This window comes from Xenopus laevis, chromosome 3L, assembly GCF_017654675.1.
Source record: "Xenopus laevis strain J_2021 chromosome 3L, Xenopus_laevis_v10.1, whole genome shotgun sequence".
NCBI classification, from domain to species: Eukaryota; Metazoa; Chordata; class Amphibia; order Anura; family Pipidae; genus Xenopus; species Xenopus laevis.
The window spans coordinates 139,804,670-139,822,871 of record NC_054375.1 but is presented as its reverse complement, the minus strand read 5'-3'; the positions used below and the strand labels follow the sequence as shown (position 1 = coordinate 139,822,871).

Sequence of the window (18,202 nt, the reverse complement as noted above, 5' to 3'; positions counted from 1 at the left end):
CGAGGTCGACCCGAACCTGGGTAAACCCGCGGGTATCGGGTCAGGCCAGGGCCGCTTCAGAATCTTGTTTCAGGCGGCACGGAGTGGCCAGTTAGCAAGGGCAGCAAAAAGCCGCCTTTGGTAACTTTAAGAGACGAATTTCCGTTTTTTAAAGCGGAAATTTGGCTCTTCTAGTGCAGCGGCCCCTCCTCCTCCCGCTCCGACGCTGGAAGTTAGAAGAGCGGAGCAGGAGGGGGGGCGGCATTGGGGCTGCTGCCTCAGGCGGCAGCAGCCCCTAAAAAGTGCCTGGGGTCGGCCCACACATCACTAGTAAACCCGAACAAAGGGGGCAGGGCAGATAGCATTGGGGCTGGAGCAGTGATGTTTGGGTGGGCACGATGACATCAGAGATGATGTTGTGGAGTTATGATGCCGGGTCAGGGTTATTGCATCACTTTCTGTAATAACAAGAAATGAACTGCACCTGATAATAAATAAGCCATGTCAAGGTGAGTAGTCCAAAACATATATCCCAATACCAATTCTGAGATTCAAAATTGATATAAATGATTTTTATCTGCTTGATCCTTTATATCACAGCAGTTAAGAATCCGCTCACCGTTGGTAGTAATTGGCCCGGGTGCACCTGCCCCGAGCCCTGCGTTTATTACACAGTCCTTCCCACGTTCTTTCCAACAGTTGTTTGTATTCACGAGTAAATATATAAAAGGTCTCTGATGAAGTACATAGTTACGAAACGCGTCAGACCATGTGTTAGCATTTCTTCTTTTAAACTGATGTAACCAATAAAGGATGAATTTTTAATTAACAACTTATTTGAGCGATCCTCTTTGACCTTGGAGTGCGCTGTACCGACTTGGATGTGAATGTCAAGGTGAGTATCTTTGTATTTCATTGGTTTCATATATTGGCCAGATTATTGTTCGGGTTTCACAAGGCTGAAAACCGAACAGAAAGTTGAGACCTGACCAGGCCTTATAAAAACCAAACTGTTTGGGTGAAAACGGAACAGGTGGCAACTCTAGCTGGGGGCCTTGGTAACAATCAAAAATTGCTTAAATTGGCCCCACAAAAAAAAGCTAAGGGGTAATAATGAAATAATAACGTGGCCAAACACTGTAGAGCTGATGCAAATTGAAGCTGAACAAAGATTTGTGGGTGAGGGACTACTTTGGGTATCTGCACCATGAGCAAAGTGACAGGAAGATGAATGAGCCAGGGGTGCAACATGCCTCCAACACAATCATTCATGAGGTGTGAGAGAGGTTAATACAGGGGGAAGGCTTGTGCTTGGAGCCCATCTTTCCTTTGTATGACCTCATTCTGATTTTCTGTATCTCAGCCTCCCCCACATGATGAAAACAAATTGTCCCTAGCAGTGAATCACCCCATGGCTATATACAGCAACGCACAGAAAGCACAATGATACATTTTGGCGGCTTTCTTGGTGATCCATTTGTTTATTGATAAAGGTTATGTGAGGCAGCCCTGCGACACGGGAATCTCCACACACGGTCACATATGTAGCGATTGGCGCCATACAAATAGGACTATAACGCACGTACAGCTGAAGAACCGCTGCTCTCCGGGAACTATAACATTAGAGGCAGCGAAAGGGTTAACTGAATACAAGCGCTTTGTTTTGCCCACAACACCCATGGCGAAAATGGCATCCCCCCGCCCTTTTATATCACGTGGGCACCACCCGCCACTCTAGGCGCCTATTCCATCACTGTTCTTTTTTTTCGCTGGCTTCCCTCCACAGCGCCAAAACGAGCCGATCCACACATCGCCAACCCTCCCTCTGCAATTTGCTTCATCCCTCCAACAACAACCACGGAGCCCCGCCTCTAGTTGACGCAATTCAGCCAATCAACTCTCGCTCTCATCACCTACTCCATAACCCGCCTTGTATATGACCTACTCTATTCTAAGGCACGCCCCTCTCGTATCCAAAGTCGTGTGCCGTGAACTAAAGCCCCGCCCCTGTTGTGCTCACCACGTGACACGATCATAACATATCCGCCCACTCACCAGCCTATTCTATTCACCCCCTCCCGCTTTAGTTTGTGCTGTTCCATTCTCCTTTTACGCCACCTGCCTCGCTGTTCTGTGCATTGCTCTCTCCCCCCTCCGCGCTCTTCCCTGCTCCGGCCCCCCTCCCCGGGTTTCACTTTTCAAGATGGCCACCGCATCAGCTCGGGGTGTCTCCGCGCTCCGCCGCTGCTGCCTGCTGGGGCTCCCGGTAAGAGACGGTCTCATTTTTCACCTCTTTCTCTTTTTTGCTTTTCCTCGCTATCTCCTCGCAGATCCAGGAATCGTATTTTAGTCGTCGAGTGCCGCCTCTGACCGCTCCCAGACCTCTCGGCAGGCCCCGGCCTGCGGCCTACGTCGTCTGAGCGAGCCGGGGACTCGCGTATTTCTTTAGCCAGGCAAGGCCGTCGGAGGCCCCTTTCATTAAGTAGAACATGTAGCCACATTATATCACTGTACTGCCATCAGCAATGATAATACGCATCTCTGTATGCTGCAGGTGCTACCCTGTTACTGTGAGATGGACCTGAGTAGCTCTATGCATTGGCAATGTCTGCTGTGTACTATAATAATACTGAGTATCTCTATACACTGATAATGACCAGGCTGCTGTTTACTATAATAATACTGAGTATCTCTATACACTGATAATGACCAGGCTGCTGTGTATAATGATGCTGAGTATCTCTATACACTGATAATGACCAGGCTGCTGTGTATAATGATGCTGAGTATCTCTATACACTGATAATGACCAGGCTGCTGTGTATAATGATGCTGAGTATCTCTATACACTGATAATGACCAGGCTGCTCTGTATAATGATGCTGAGTATCTCTATACACTGATAATGACCAGACTGCTGTGTATAATGATGCTGAGTATCTCTATACACTGATAATGACCAGGCTGCTGTGTATAATGATGCTGAGTATCTCTATACACTGATAATGACCAGGCTGCTGTGTATAATGATGATGAGTATCTCTATACACTGATAATGACCAGGCTGCTGTGTATAATGATGCTGAGTATCTCTATACACTGATAATGACCAGGCTGCTGTGTATAATGATGCTGAGTATCTCTATACACTGATAATGACCAGGCTGCTGTGTATAGTGATGCTGAGTATCTCTATACACTGATAATGACCAGGCTGCTGTGTATAGTGATGTTGAGTATCTCTATACACTGATAATGACCCAGTTGCTGTGTATAATGATGCTGAGTATCTCTATACACCGATAATGACCAGGCTGGTGTGTATAATGATGCTGAGTATCTCTATGCATCGATAATGACCAGGCTGCACTGTATGATTATGCAGAGTACCTCTATACACTGATAATGACCAGGCTGCTGTGTATAATGGTGCTGAGTATCTCTATACACTGATAATGACCAGGCTGCTGTGTATAATGATGCTGAGTATCTCTATACACTGATAATGACCAGGCTGCTGTGTATAATGATGCTGAGTATCTCTATACACTGATAATGACCAGGCTGCTGTGTATAATGATGCTGAGTATCTCTATACACTGATAATGACCAGGCTGCTGTGTATAATGATGCTGAGTATCTCTATACACTGATAATGACCAGGCTGCTGTGTATAATGATACCGAGTATCTCTATACACTGATAATGACCCGGTTGCTCTGTATAATGATGCTGAGTATCTCTATACACTGATAATGACCAGGCTGCTGTGTATAATGATGATGAGTATCTCTATACACTGATAATGACCAGGCTGCTGTGTATAATGATGCTGAGTATCTCTATACACTGATAATGACCAGGCTGCTCTGTATAATGATGCTGAGTATCTCTATACACTGATAATGACCAGGCTGCTGTGTATAATGATGCTGAGTATCTCTATACACTGATAATGACCAGGCTGCTGTGTATAATGATGCTGAGTATATATACTTTGCCAGAACAGGCTGCTCTGTGTTGTCTGTGAATATACAGTGATAATGATTTGGTTGCTCATTATAGTAATGCTGAGTGTTTACTCTGCGTATGAAAAACCTCATTGCATTTTAAATCTACGTATATATTATGGTGTTGGCTACATCCTGGTGCTTTTAGTAGACCCGCTGCACTGTATGATGTAGATGAGTATCATAATGTGCAGAATTGCACCGTGTCAGATGCTACGGTAAATTGTCTTTCTAGAAACTATATTGGTTAATACATGCAGTGCCACATTATAAATGTTGTGTCCTGTCACTTTTGGTCTTTGATTGACAGCAGTGAATCCCTGGAATATGCGTGCCTGCTCATGCTCATGTCATTGATCCTTGGGGGCATGTTTACTAACATTGCAGATAAATATCTGGAGAGATTTCTGGTGATGTTTACCATAGCAACCAATCAGATCTTTGCTTTTGTTTACTAACTTATGGGTAGTTGTTAAAATCCAGTTTCTGATTGGTTGCCATGGGCAACATCTCCAGAAATCTCTCCATACATTTATCTCCAATGTTAGTAAACATGCCCCGAAAGGTTTGAGCTTTTCTCCCTTTGCTGAATGTAAATTGATATAAAGGTTTGAGGGGCTCATGCTAAATATTGGGTACATTTAGTGTTTGGCTTCAGTCTTTATCTATTTAACATTTTTTTGTTTTATTCCAGGTGTGAGCGTACCCTTGCAGTATTTGTCACCTGTCTTGAGAGACCATTGGCAACATCCAGCTGCACGTTTCTCCCATTCATTTTACCCATCCGCTTCTTTGGTGTTTGGAGAGGCAGAGGATACAGGGGTCTGTTGTATGCTATGTTGAGTAAGCCTCCGGGCAGTGCCAGCCTCCTTTCCTCCCTCCAGGACCAGGGCTAAACCTCTATGGATATACAGCCACCATGGTAAAACTGGCAAACCCCTTGTACACCCAATGGATCCTGGAGGCCATCAGGAAGGTGAAGAAACAGAAGCAGCGTCCTTCAGAGGAGCGCCTCTGCAATGCCGTATCAACTTCTCATGGCCTTGACCGCCACACTGTATTGGAGCAGTTGGAACTGAGCGTTAAAGATGGGACAGTTCTCAAGGTCTCTAACAAGGGGCAAAACTCTTACAAGGACCCTGATAATCCAGGTCGCTTGGCTCTGCCGAAGGCCACAAAGAGCCAAGGACGGCCAGAGGGTTTAGACTGGCACCGGCTTCTGAAGCGGGCAATTGAGAGCCTGGAAGAACCAGGTGGCTCTTCATTGAAATGTATTGAGCGTTTCTTGAGAAGTCAGCGGGATGTGAGTGCATTCTTCGGGGGAAATACTGGTGCATCATCCGCTTTCCACCAGCAGTTACGGCTTGCAGTGAAACGGGCGCTGGCCCATGGGAGAATTGTTAAGGAAGGATCCATCTATAAGCTCAATGGCAAGTTGTCCGATGGAAAGCAGGGGTGGGAGTCACTGGCCTGCCTGCCACCTGTATGCCTGTTACCCCATGAGAAGGACAAGGTAAGTGAACTGCTATAAAGGAAACCACCTCTGCACAGACAAAATGGTCCGGTGTGAAGAGATGAACATTTTATTGTCATAATGTAAATAAGATGATCTCCCCAACCTTTTTACATTTGTAATGCCACCCAGTCTGCTCTTTGCTACACACTCCAGGGTTTGTTCTGGTGCAGAGCAAAATCCAGTGTTGTAATGTGAATGTTTCCTTTTACCTATGTTTATGAAAAAAACTTAAAGGGGTTGTTCACCACTGATTTAACTTTTAATATGATGTAGAGAGTGATATTCTGAGACAATTTGCATTTGGGTTTAATTTTTTACTATTTGTGGTTTGAGTTATTAAGCTTTTTATTTACCAGCTCTTTAGTTTGCAATTTCAGCAAGCTAGTTGCTATGGTCCAAATTATCTAGCAACCATGCACTGATTTAAATAAAAGACTGGATACATATGTAACCTTGCAGATAGTTTGTTTTTAGATGGGGTCAGTGACCCCTATATGAAAGCTGGAAAGAGTCAGAAGAATAATAATGCAAATAATTAAAAAAGAATATATATAAAAGATAAAGACCAATTGAAAAGTTGCTTAGAATTGGCCATTCTATAACATACTAAAAGTTAACTTAAAGGTGAACCAACCCTTTAATGTAAGACTGAGCAGCTGCTACATATATTCTGTTTGACAGTACTTTCCTAAGCTGGCCATACACATGCCGATTATATCATTAAATTATTGGTACATGTATGGCGGCCGGCTGATCCTGACCAATATCCGTATACCTTGTGCATGTCTGTGTGAATCAGCAGATAAAGAAGTAAAGAGGAGCTGCAGGTGATTTGCACAAATGACAACCATACTTTGTGTAAGTCCTTGTATATTCTCTGTCCATTTGGCCCAAGGGCTGATTGGTTGGAGAGCATACCTGGTCAACCTGTGTATGGCACCTTAAATGTAAGTTCCTGATTTCATTTGATAGAAAGCTGTGCATAAACCGATCCCACAAGGCGAGTGTCACCTGTTTAACATTGTGTTTACTGGCGTCAACTATAACATACTCATTTGGACCGTTGTGTTCAAAACAGCAATGCACCTACTTTTGTAAGACATGCAAAAAATTACCCCCTGTTGTAAAGTATAAGGATTTTCATCCAGGTCATAGAACTGACTTCACTTTTAGTACGATTGTATTTTGCAACAGGGGAGTTCATAATTTTTTAAAGTTTCAGTGAGTTGCATGACATCACTAAGCACTAATTGTACTTGATGATATCACTAAACACTGGTTATATGTTACATAATATTCATGGTTCTTGTATATTATCCACTATATAATACACAAGAGCCATGAATATCCTTATAAATGGTGTCATTGGTTATTATCGGAGCTTAGTGATGTCATTTTGTCACATGACTCACTGAAACTTGTGTATGATAATAAATAAAGTACCCCTGTTGCATAATATGAGGATATTAGAAGTTACCTCGGAGTTCAATGACCTGTATAAAAACACTCCGCCTTTGGCTTCGTGTTTTTATATGGTCATGGAACTCCACAGTAACTTATAATATCCTTATATTTTACAAGAGGGAGTTGTTTATTCACTATATTATAAATCACATTGGATTTGCCTAACCTGTATGAAAGCCTTTATGATTTTAAACTGTCATGAATCTCCACTGTGACTTTTATTCTTTATATAGATTATTTATTTAGATTCTTAGCTACTTGCATTAACAGGCCAGATGCCGGGACCAGCTCCTAAAACTGAATGACCAGTGGTCATTCAAATAGGGATGCACCGAATCCACGATTTGGTTCGGGATTCGGCCAGGATTTGTCCTTTTTCAGCAGGATTTGGCTCAATCCTTGTGCCTGACCGAACCGACTCCTAATTTGCATATGTAATTTAGGGGCGGGTAGGGAAATCGTCATAAAAGAAGATTTTTTTCCACTTTTTCCTTTCCTGCCTCTAATTTGTATATGTAAATTAGGATTTGGTTTGGTATTCAGCTGAATCTTTCACCAAGGATTCGGGGATTCGGCCAAAACCCAAATAATGGTTTCGGTGCATCCCTACATTCAAACATAAACCCCGTATGGAGGACATATTCTGAAGAGAATTGTGTAGTTGTCTGGGAAGCCACAGAATGTCTAGCTCAGACTGAATGTAAATACTGAAGTAAGTTGTAAGGCATGTTGTTTGTGTTTTCCCTGAGACATTGGGCTTTGTTGTTGTAGCAACCACGTATTCAGAAGCATTGCACAAACCAGGGGCAACAAAAGCAAATGAACAAAGCAGCAGTGTATTAGAAACCTAATAGGCTAGTTTGCTTAAATGTTTTTTTTTGATGGTATATTTTCCCTGCAGCTTATAAATGCAAAAAGGAAGAGTTGTTTTGATGCTGTTTGTTTGATAACTGTCAGGAAATTGATTAGGGTTACAATTAATAAGAACTGTTACTGTTCTGTCATGTCAGCAAGCTGTGTACAATTAAAGGGACCCCTAACACGGGTCTTCGTCTGTGTTTTTTTTTTTTTTCGTTTTTTTTTATAAATCTTCCATACCTTGTTGTCTTGCTATAAAGATCCATCCCTGCAGAGTAAGCGCAACTGTCATCCACAGGAACATGTTGATGTTGGAGTGATTGAGAGTACCATTATGTAACTCATGTATTTACTCACCACACCCTTCACTTAATTTTCCTGCATGCGAAGGTATCACCAAACCTGGGACCGTACTCTGGACTAGATGAAATAATTTAACATTGAGTTTGAGGGTTCTTTTTTGCATGGTTCCGGGCTGTGCTCATACTCTGTGCTGCAATCTGTATTGCCAGTCTCTTCTCTGAGCAGCTATTATAGCCTGTGCCACTCTCTTATCCAGTGGTATATAATAAAGGGGTGCTATCATACCGTGGCGACAAGAAATTCACCGGCACACAGGTAATGCAAGCAGGTTAAACCTTGCTAGAAGTTTATTGCAGCATGCAACGTTTCGGGGTTACCCCCTTTATCAAGCTTAACCTGCTTGCATTACCTGTGTGCCGGTGAATTTCTTGTCGCCATTGGATCGTGAGGTTGCCGTTTCCTCCATTTTGCTGTGCACCAGGGATCTCTACCTTTCGGGAAGGCCAGGGTGTGCGAGTACTTCTCTGTTGTTCTGTGCTATCATACCGTACAATATGCTGGAAAGGCTCCAAGCCCTTTCTGCACCCCATGAGTGCGGATAAAGAGACCAAGGGCAAAGCTTGCTTTCTACTGGCTTTCTTTTTGATATCCAAATGATATTTTCAGGTGTTGCTCTGAATCTGTTATTGCACTCTTTGATATCTCAGAGGCACATCTATTAAAGGTCGAATTTTGAATTCATTTGAGGTCTTTTAAACTCGCATGAATTCGATTTTACTCGAAATTCGAATATTCGATTATTTATTTAAAAAATCGAATATGTAAAACTCTAAAAGACTAATTTTACCAGCTCTAATCTAATTTGAATCCAGTTCGACCACACTCGAATCGAGTTTTCCCTTGATTGTCAGAAAGGCTACAAACATCCCCAAGTTGGTTACTGCACCTTTCCCATTGACTTGGTCAGGTTTTAGGTGGTGAATAGTCAAATTCTTAAAGGGCCAGAGTATGAGAAATCTCGAAAAAACTCTAATCGAGTTTGGATAATTCCTTAGTCGGAACTTGACCGTTTTGACCATTAAAAATTAGAATTTTGAATTCGACCCTTGGTAAATTTGCCCCTTAATGTTCTTGTAATACACGAGCCATGAATATCCTGTAAATTATAGCCTTATAAACTGTGCTTAGTGATGTCATTGGTTATAAGCGGAGCTTAGTGATGTCATTTCTCTCACGACTCACTGAAACTTGTGTATCATGATAAATAAAATACCCCCTGTTGCAAAATATGAGGATGTTAGAAAAAAAAATAAATTATACCCTTATTTTACAAGAGGGGGTGCTTTATTCACTATAGAAACAGATATGTGTAAAGCAGTTGCATTCAGCCTTTCTGAAGCTTTTGATTGTCCCATACGGCTTTACATAGACTCCAAGAGGAGTGACTGATGAACCTCTTCCGTGTTATAATTTGTTTATTTCTTGTACTGCAGTAAAGTGGGGCTGACGGCAGCTAGTAAATATCTATTGCAGCAACAAATGGGAGTACCTCCCATCCTAATTGCACTAACAAAGGGCTGGAAAAGGCGCCCATCGTTTATTTGCCTTGCAAATTCCTTGTATATTGTTTGAGTTGTTATTCATAAAAAAATTGCATTTATTATGTTTATATTCATCAGACTGCTTTACAAGCGCTAACAATCTCGAACTAGAGAGCGTGTGTTCAGCTAATGTGGATCCAGATATAGAGAGAATAGTTCTGTTGCTGCTAAATTTTGGCTGAACAGTGCACGGCTCTGTCTCTAGGACGAATGCCTGTGAGACTAAGGGGGTTATTTAACAATTTTTCTGATTATTTTATTTTAAAAAATCTGACCAAACTAGAATCCATTATTTGATCTTATTTATTATTTTTTTAAAAAAAGCTCGATTTTATCAGATCAGGGAAAAACATGATAAAATCGAGTGAAAATCCGAATCATAAGATTTTTTTTCAGCCTTTTTTTTTTTTCTCAGATTTTTGCATAAATAGTCAGATTTTTCAGGTTTAATCCAGTGCAGACCACATAAATTTCCAAATAGGATAGGGACCTCTCCCATTAACTTATATACAATCGCTGCAGGTCTGAGATGGTGGATTTTTGAATTCTGACTTTTTGCAGCCTAGGGGTATAATAAATCTCGAAAAAAAATTTTTCCACTAAGAATTTGGATTTTATAGTAAGAAAATAAAACCTTGGATTTTTCGCTTTTTTATTTTCCAATTCGGACTTTAATACATAATCTCCTAAGTGTTCTAATCCACCCTGCGATACTTTTTACCAGGGATGCACCAAATCCAGGATTCAGTTTGGGATTAGCCCAGGATTTGAGTTTTCGGCAGGATTCAGATTTGGCTAAATCTTTGTGCCTGGCCGAATGCACAAAGATTTAGCCAAATCTGAATCCTGCCGAAAACTTAGGGAAGGGAAATCTCATAATTTTTAGTCACAAAACAAGGAAGTAAAATATTTTTTACACTTTTACCCTTCCCGACGGTTCATATTTGGTTTGGTATTTAGCCAAATCATTCATGAAGTATCCGGCTGAATCCCAAATAGTGGATTTTTTGCATCCCTACTTTCTACCTCTGATATAATCATCACCATCATGTTCCCAACAATAAGTAATGGAGAATTTGCTACTTGCCTGTTGTTGTTTTTTTTTTTCTTCGTATGAAAATCTCTTTTTATAGTTTTGCCCCAGCTGTTCCTGATTAAAGCACTCCTGTGCCATTGGTTATTTAAGGAGCTGAAATGTGAGGCCTGCTAGGTGTTCTGCCCAGTTTGGCAGCTCTGCGAGGTACTCGCACAAACCCTGCTTATTTGATAACTCGCTACTTGTGCGCCTTTCAGACCTGTAATTTAGGAACGAGTCCTCATGTGCAAAACAGCTGCTCCACTTCTCCCATTGACGTCGCCTTATTCTCATTTTATGTTGTGAGTTGCTTTCCTCCATAAAATGGGAAGGTTCTTGCCAGAAACACGGCTAAACGGTAGACTATTGCAAATGTGCCCGTGCAGCCAAAATGGCATCGGTGCGTTGAGACTTTGCCAGATGGATGATTTAATCCTTCAGTGCCCGTGCAAATCAATCTGCTGTGTCCCTGGCTAATAGCAATTAACCACTGATAGTATTTGCCAGCCGCATCCCTTTTCCTTGTTGGCAGTGCCCACTCTGTTAGACTATATGTCACTGTTTGAAAACGAGAAAGTATGGCAAACTCGCACACCCAGGCCTTCTAAAGATCCGCCAGGTGCTCAATTGCTTGGAAGGATCGGCACCCTCCTCATACAACGAAAGAAGAAAGCAAATGGCACTCACAGCATGTTAAAGCAGGGAAACCCTTGCGTATATTTATTTGCACACGATGCAACTGTTTGAAAACGATAAAATGTTTGGACGGTGAACCACCACCCCCTGTAAGTGATTGGCTGCTTGTAACTGAGTTTTCCGGTAAGGACTAGTGATGTCGGGAATTCCCTAACCCGTCCTACCTGAGCCTGCTCCCGGCCGCATCCAACTTCCAGGTTGCTTTTATAGACCCGTCGTTGACGCGGGTCGAGCAGGCGCTCCGTCTATATAAGATGAACCCGAAAGTCGGCAGCCTGGCGGGTGGGGAAAGCAGGAGAAGAGCTCAACCCGTGAAGAACAGTGCGAGGTCAGCCCGAACACGCCCGACCCGTGGGTATCAGGCCGGCCCGCAAAACACTAGTAAGGGCTCATTCCAGGCCCGGACTGGCAATCTGTGGGTTCTGGCAAATGCCAGAGGGGCTGCTGTACGGCTCCATAGAAAGTTACCATATAGTGGGCTGGTAGCAGTCTGTACTTGGAATGATGGCCTATATTGACAGGGTGCTCTTGTGATCCCATTGAACGACAGCTTTTCAATCACCTTCACCTTATTGGACCATTTGGGGCATAAAGTAAACTATTCCGTAGTCCATTGGGGTTGCACCATAGAAAACACTGATTCCTATGCTTGCGAGTCATTGCTTCTGAAGATGTATCTTTCATGGGCATGCCTTATATAGGGCGCTTTGGATGATGCTGTTAACTAGCATTTGGGAGTTGAAGTTCAGCATAGCTCTGTGTACTATTGGGCCTTCCCAAGGCTGGTGAACTAGACAGGGCAGTCTTTGTTTGCCAGGCTACTCCTTTTCTTGCCGTATGATTGTTTAAAGGGGAACTATCGCGAAAATGAAAATTTAATATAAACTTCTGAAATAAGAAACTTTGTAAAAACAATCCATTACAATCACGTTTCTTCACTATTCCTCTCTCAGCATCTGTTTCTCTTCATTCTCTCTTCAAGCAACAGTTGGGTGTCCGATGAATGATCCAATATATCTTATAGGGGGGCTCCTTTTGCCTAAAAGATGTATTAGAGCTCACTCTATTAAAATCACCAGACATCATGTCTCTCTACATGAAGGATTTGCGAAAAAGGCAGTTATTTTGTTTGTACTGCAATCAGTTTTATGAGTGAGCTCTAATACATCTGCTAGGAAAGGAAGCCCCCCTATAAGATATATTGGATCTAACTGTCAATGAATATCTGACACCCAACTGCTGCATGAAGACAGAATGAGGAGAAACAGATTCTGAGAGAAGAATAGTGAAGATAAACTTGATTATTATCAATTTTTTATTTACTATTTTGGGATCCTTGTGTTACGGAGGCATCTGCCTTGATCTTCACTGTTGTCAGAGGGTTTGCTCATTTTTATTTTGCGTCGACTGTACACACGGTATTTGGGAACACTGCAGCCCTGGTTCCCAACCGTGCTGTTTAGCTTTGTGCCCAAGTAGTTGTCTTGTTGCATGCCAGTCTGCATTACAGTGATGGTCCAACTATATACAGGTACCATGTAATGATTTTCAATAAAAAGGTACATTAGAGCTACTGTATCTATGTTTAGACTTGACTCCCACACTCCAAAATAATGTCAGTTGCAGAAATGCAGCTAATGGTCACCATCCTTTGGCAAAGAGAACTGTGCATGCTCCATGCCAGGGATGGCCAATGTTAACATGCCAATGACCTGTTACTATCGTGAATAACATAGGCAGTGTCATGGGCACCAGTAAGAGCGTAGATTGACATGGGAAGCTTTAGGGGACACCTCTAGGGCAGGACTGGCCAGTAATTCAAGTTTTTTTTATGGTCAAAACTGTCAAATTCGACTAGGGAGTTATTCAAATTAGATTTTAGTTTTTAAAAAAATTCGATTTTCGAGATTTTTCGTATTCTGGCCCTTTAAGAACTCGAATTAGACTATTCGCCACCTGCCGAATTGCTGTTTAAAGGAGAAGGAAAGGTACAGAAGCAGTTTATTGTCGGTAGATTAGCCACAATATTGCAAGCTATAACACTATTCTGTAGAATGCGTTACCATACCTGAGTAAACAGCTCTAGAACCTCTATTTGTTTAGGATAGCAGCTGCCATATTCACTCACTTGGTGTGACATCACATCCGGCCTGAGTCTCTCCCTGCTCACTCATAGCTCTGGGCTCAGATTACAGTAGGGAGGTGGAGAGGAGCAAACTGAGCATGCTCAAGACTTAGCCCTGGAGGTTTAAGATGAAGACAGGAAGTCTGATACAGAAGCCCATGTGTACACAACTGAAGGACAGAAATGCAGTTTCTTTTGACAGAGGACTCAGGGAAGCATTACTTTGAGGGTTTACTGTTGTATTTATATAGACCTTTCAAATAGCCTTTCCTTCTCCTTTAAGTCAATGGGAGAGGCTCGGGGATCAATTTGGAGTTGTTTGGAGCCTTCCTGACATTCAAGTTTTTGTTTAAAAATTTGAATCAAATTCGATTCAAGTTTTCTGTCGATCCTATTCACCAGAGTTTAAAAAATACTTTTTATTATTATATATATATATAATATTTATTATATTATAGATTTCAATTGGTTGAATTTTGAGTTCATGGGAGCTTATGGGAGTTTAAAAAAAAAAAAAAAAAATCACATGAATTCGAAATTCGACCCTTGATAAAAGTGCCTCTAAATTTATGGAGATCCCCCTATGGTGCCATCATTTGCCTTGTCCGCCAACGTGATGGATCAACGTGGAGAGACAAGGAGCCCATCATTCTAAGGGCTAGCATACCTCTTGTTGGCACAGTAAGCCCTGCCCATAGGGTGCTTCAGATTAAAGGGGATACGGCACTCCGCTATGCAGAATCCCCTCTGCTCTTGGCACGACTCGGAAATGATTTTCCCTTTTGGAAAGAGACCGAGAGCAATGGCATTGCTCAGAGTTTTAGCGGAGTCCTAACATAATCCATGATGTAACACGTGCCTGTTATAAATATCATTGTAAATAGAATCTTCTATTAATAACGCTTTGTAATATTTATTTACAGTGTAATCTTTTCCTCCTGCCTGGATAGAAATAGCCCAGGCCGTATCGAGTGTTGTCTTACTTTATATAGTTACGGAAGTGCTAGATCTGTCAATTACAGCCCATATCCTAATATCTGCTGGGGTGTATGGTGGCACTTAGAAGCCAAACTGTATTTAACAGCGATGGTACAGGCAGGGGTGTAACTATAGAGGAAGCAGACCCTGCGGTTGCAGGGGGGCCCAGGAGTGTAGGGGGCCCAGTGAGACCCTAATTAATTAGCAATTTTAATATATCTTGGTATAATAGGCCAACTTATGAATATTTTGGGGCCCTAAATTAAATTTGCTATGGGGCCCAGTAACAACTAGTTACGCCACTGGGTACAGGTATGGGATCCGTTATGCGGAAACCCATTATTCAGAATGCTCCGAATTGTGGAAAGGCTTTCTCCCATAAACTCGTTAAAATTATTTCCTTTTTCTCTGTAATAATAAAACAGGATCTTGTACTTGATCCCAACTAAGATATAATTAATCATTTTTTGAAGCAAAACCAGCCTATTGGATTTATTTAATGTTTACATGATTTTCAAATAGACTTCCAAATTGTGGAAAGATCTGTTATCCAGAAAACCCAAGGTCTCAAACATTCTGGATAACAGGTCCCATATCTGTATTTCCCTTGTGTTTTTGCTTTTATATATTTATTAATGTGAGCAGGAGCTGTCCTATTGCATGCCACTGTTAAGGCATTCTCCAAAGATATTCAACGAATGATGCATACCATTCTCATTTGAAGCCCTGATGCTCGAGGGCAGTATCTCCTAGTAACCTGACAGTTGGGCAATTGACAGCTGAAGTTGCATTTCGAGGTTGCTGCTCTCTTAAAGGGGTTGTTCACCTTTGAGATAACTTTTAGTATGTAGAGAGTGATATTCTGAGACAATATGCAATTGGTTTTCTTTTTTTATTGTGTACTTTTTGAGTTATTTTGCTTTTTATTCAGCAGTTCTCCACTTTGCAATTTCAGCAGTCTGGTTGCTAGGATCCAATTTACCCTAGCAACCATGCATTGATTTGAATAAGAGACTGGAATATGAATAGGAGAGGCCTGAATAGACGGTTGAGTAATAAAAAGTAGTACAACAAATGTGTAGCCTGTTTTTAGAAGGGGTCAGTGACCCCCATTTGAAAGCTGGACACCGTCCGACAAATAATTTAAAAACTATAAAAAAATAAATAATGAAGACTAATTGAAAATTTGCTCAGAATTGACTATTATATAACACTAAAATTTAACTTAAAGCTGAACCACCGCTTTAAATTGATACCGGTATGTGATCCGGAAACCTGTTATCCAGAAAGCTCAGAATTACAGAAAGGCCATCTCTGTAATAATAATAACTCCATATCTTCTATGTATGTAATTCATGGGATTTAGTTGTATAAACACACTTACTTTACAGTGCTATGAAATATGTTGGCGCTATATAAATACATGTTAATTATAATAATAATAAATAAACCAGTACCTTGTAATTAATCCTTATTGGAAGCAAAACCAGCCTATTGGGTTTATTTAAGGTCCTAAGCATTCTGGATAACTGGTCCCATAACTGTATCTGTGAATGTATTTCTGAATTGTCTGCATTATTGTTACAAAGGGTGATATGAAATGACCGTAAACATACTTTTAATATTTATATAATACTATTTATAATAATGCTATTATTTATATAATAGTAAGGGTTTCCGGGGGGTCATCGAGGCAAGTGGGAAATACTGGAAGGAATAGCAGTGCCCAGAAATGGACGGGTTTGTGTAGAGAAGACATTCGGTGGCTTCTGTTAAATAGCAGACAAGCAGACTGAATGGGCAGTAGGAAGTTGGCGCAGAAGGATCTGATTATACAAGTAGTGGAGAAGAATAACAAGAGACCCAAAGCAATGGAGCCTCCCAACAGAAGAGGTAAATGCTCTTGGCTTCCCATGCAAGGCTGTTGGGATACATTGCTCGGAGAGATTAAAACGTTACCAAGGCAAAAGGCTTGTATGTAGGAGCCACTCGTAGTCTCAATTGAAACCGTCCCCAACAGATAAAGCATGAGGGGGCTATCGGCTGGACCTTCAACATTTTTCACTCCCTCCCCTGTGCCCTCTTTCTCTGTAAAGCTAATCCTGTACCTGGTTTCTGCTGGCTTCTCTTTAAATCCTCCGTGCCTGGTGTGTTTATAGGAGGTCAGAGGGAGAGAGCGTGAGAAACCCTTCCAGTTCCACCCTTCTGATGGATCAGGCTGCATGGAGAGACTGTAGCTGCTAAGGCCTGAAAGTAGCGGCATAAAATGCCCTTGCAGAGCTTAACTAAAGGCAAGAAAAGCATTTTGTCATGGCTCAGGGTGGTGAATACAAACACCAAACTGGCGCACTTAAGGGTCAGGGCACACGCTCTGATTCGAGGAGATTAGTCGCCCGGCGACTAATCTCCTCTTCCTCAGTGTGACTAATCTCCCAAACTGGCTCCCGCTGGCTAGAATGTAAATAGTCGGGAGGATGGTGCTCGGAGCGCTTCCTTTTCCGAAGTTGCTCGTGAGGAAACGTCGGGCGATTTAGGAAAACAAAGCACCCCGAGTGCCATCCCGCTGGGTAGATTAGTCCCCCGAAGAAGAGGAGATTAATCTCCCTGAATCTGAGCGAGTGCCCTGACTCTAATAAGGGGCTAGTACCGTCTTTCTGCAGATTATACTGGCTCTAGTACAACACTAGTACAGGTATGGGATCCATTATCCAGAAGGCTCCAAATTACAGAAAAGCCTTCTCCCATAGACTCAATCATAATCAAATTAGCCAACATTTTTACAATAATTTCCTTTTTCTCTGTAATAATAAAACAGTACCTTGTACTTGATCCACCATAAGATAAAATGAATCCTTATTGGAAGCAAAACCAGCCTATTGGGTTTATTTAATGTTTACATGATTTTCTGGTGGACTGAAGGTATGAAAATCCAAATAACAGAAAGATCCATTATCCAGAAAACCCCAGGTCCCGAGCGTTCTGGATAACCGGTTTATATTTGTCTATATTTCTGTCAGACTGGGAATTAAACCATAACATTTATTTCCTTACCTGCAGAACAATGGATACGTAGCGCCTTAGCATGGTACAATACATATTTAGGTTTATAGGATAAGTAAACCTTAAAAATAAGTGAATATAAAATTGATGAGTGCTATTCTAAAAACATTCGCAATGTACATTCATTATTTATTTTTAATTCCAAGATATTAAAGGATACATTTCCTGTTAATATGAATGAATTTTGTTACAACAGTGACACCTGCTGGTTATTTTTCAACCAGTCTGACCACCAAGTAGTCAAGGTAGTTGTCAAGAGAAACAGACTGTTCTGATGTTCTTCTGGTTAGGAAAAAAAATAAAAACCTTTCTCAAATCTTTACTTAACCACAAAAACATTAGACCAGCCTTCTTTCTTATTCTTTCTTATTTGTAAGGTTTACTTGTCCTTTAGCATTACGCAATGTAAAATTGCTCTTCTGACCCTAGCAACCAGACTGCTGAAATTGCAACCTGGAGAGCTGCTGAATAAAAAGCTAAACTCAAACACAAATAATAGAAAATGAAAACCAATTGCAAATTGTATCAGCATTTCAC

General features: G+C 41.5%; 1 protein-coding gene across 3 annotated transcripts in view; it reads left to right on the top strand.

The window, feature by feature from the left end:
- Positions 1-2,077: 2,077 nt before the first annotated feature.
- kat6a.L (K(lysine) acetyltransferase 6A L homeolog) overlaps positions 2,078-18,202 on the top strand; it is a 51,544-nt gene continuing 35,419 nt past the window's right edge. For 2 of the 3 annotated variants that reach the window (XM_041587065.1, XM_041587064.1), the window contains exons 1-2: positions 2,080-2,245; positions 4,684-5,502. In XM_041587065.1, coding sequence (XP_041442999.1) covers positions 4,909-5,502 — 594 coding nt within the window. In that variant the 5' untranslated portion in view covers positions 2,080-2,245; positions 4,684-4,908. Of the gene's footprint in view, positions 2,246-4,683; positions 5,503-18,202 lie in introns of all 3 variants that reach the window. The other variant, XM_041587066.1, reaches the window with a different exon arrangement.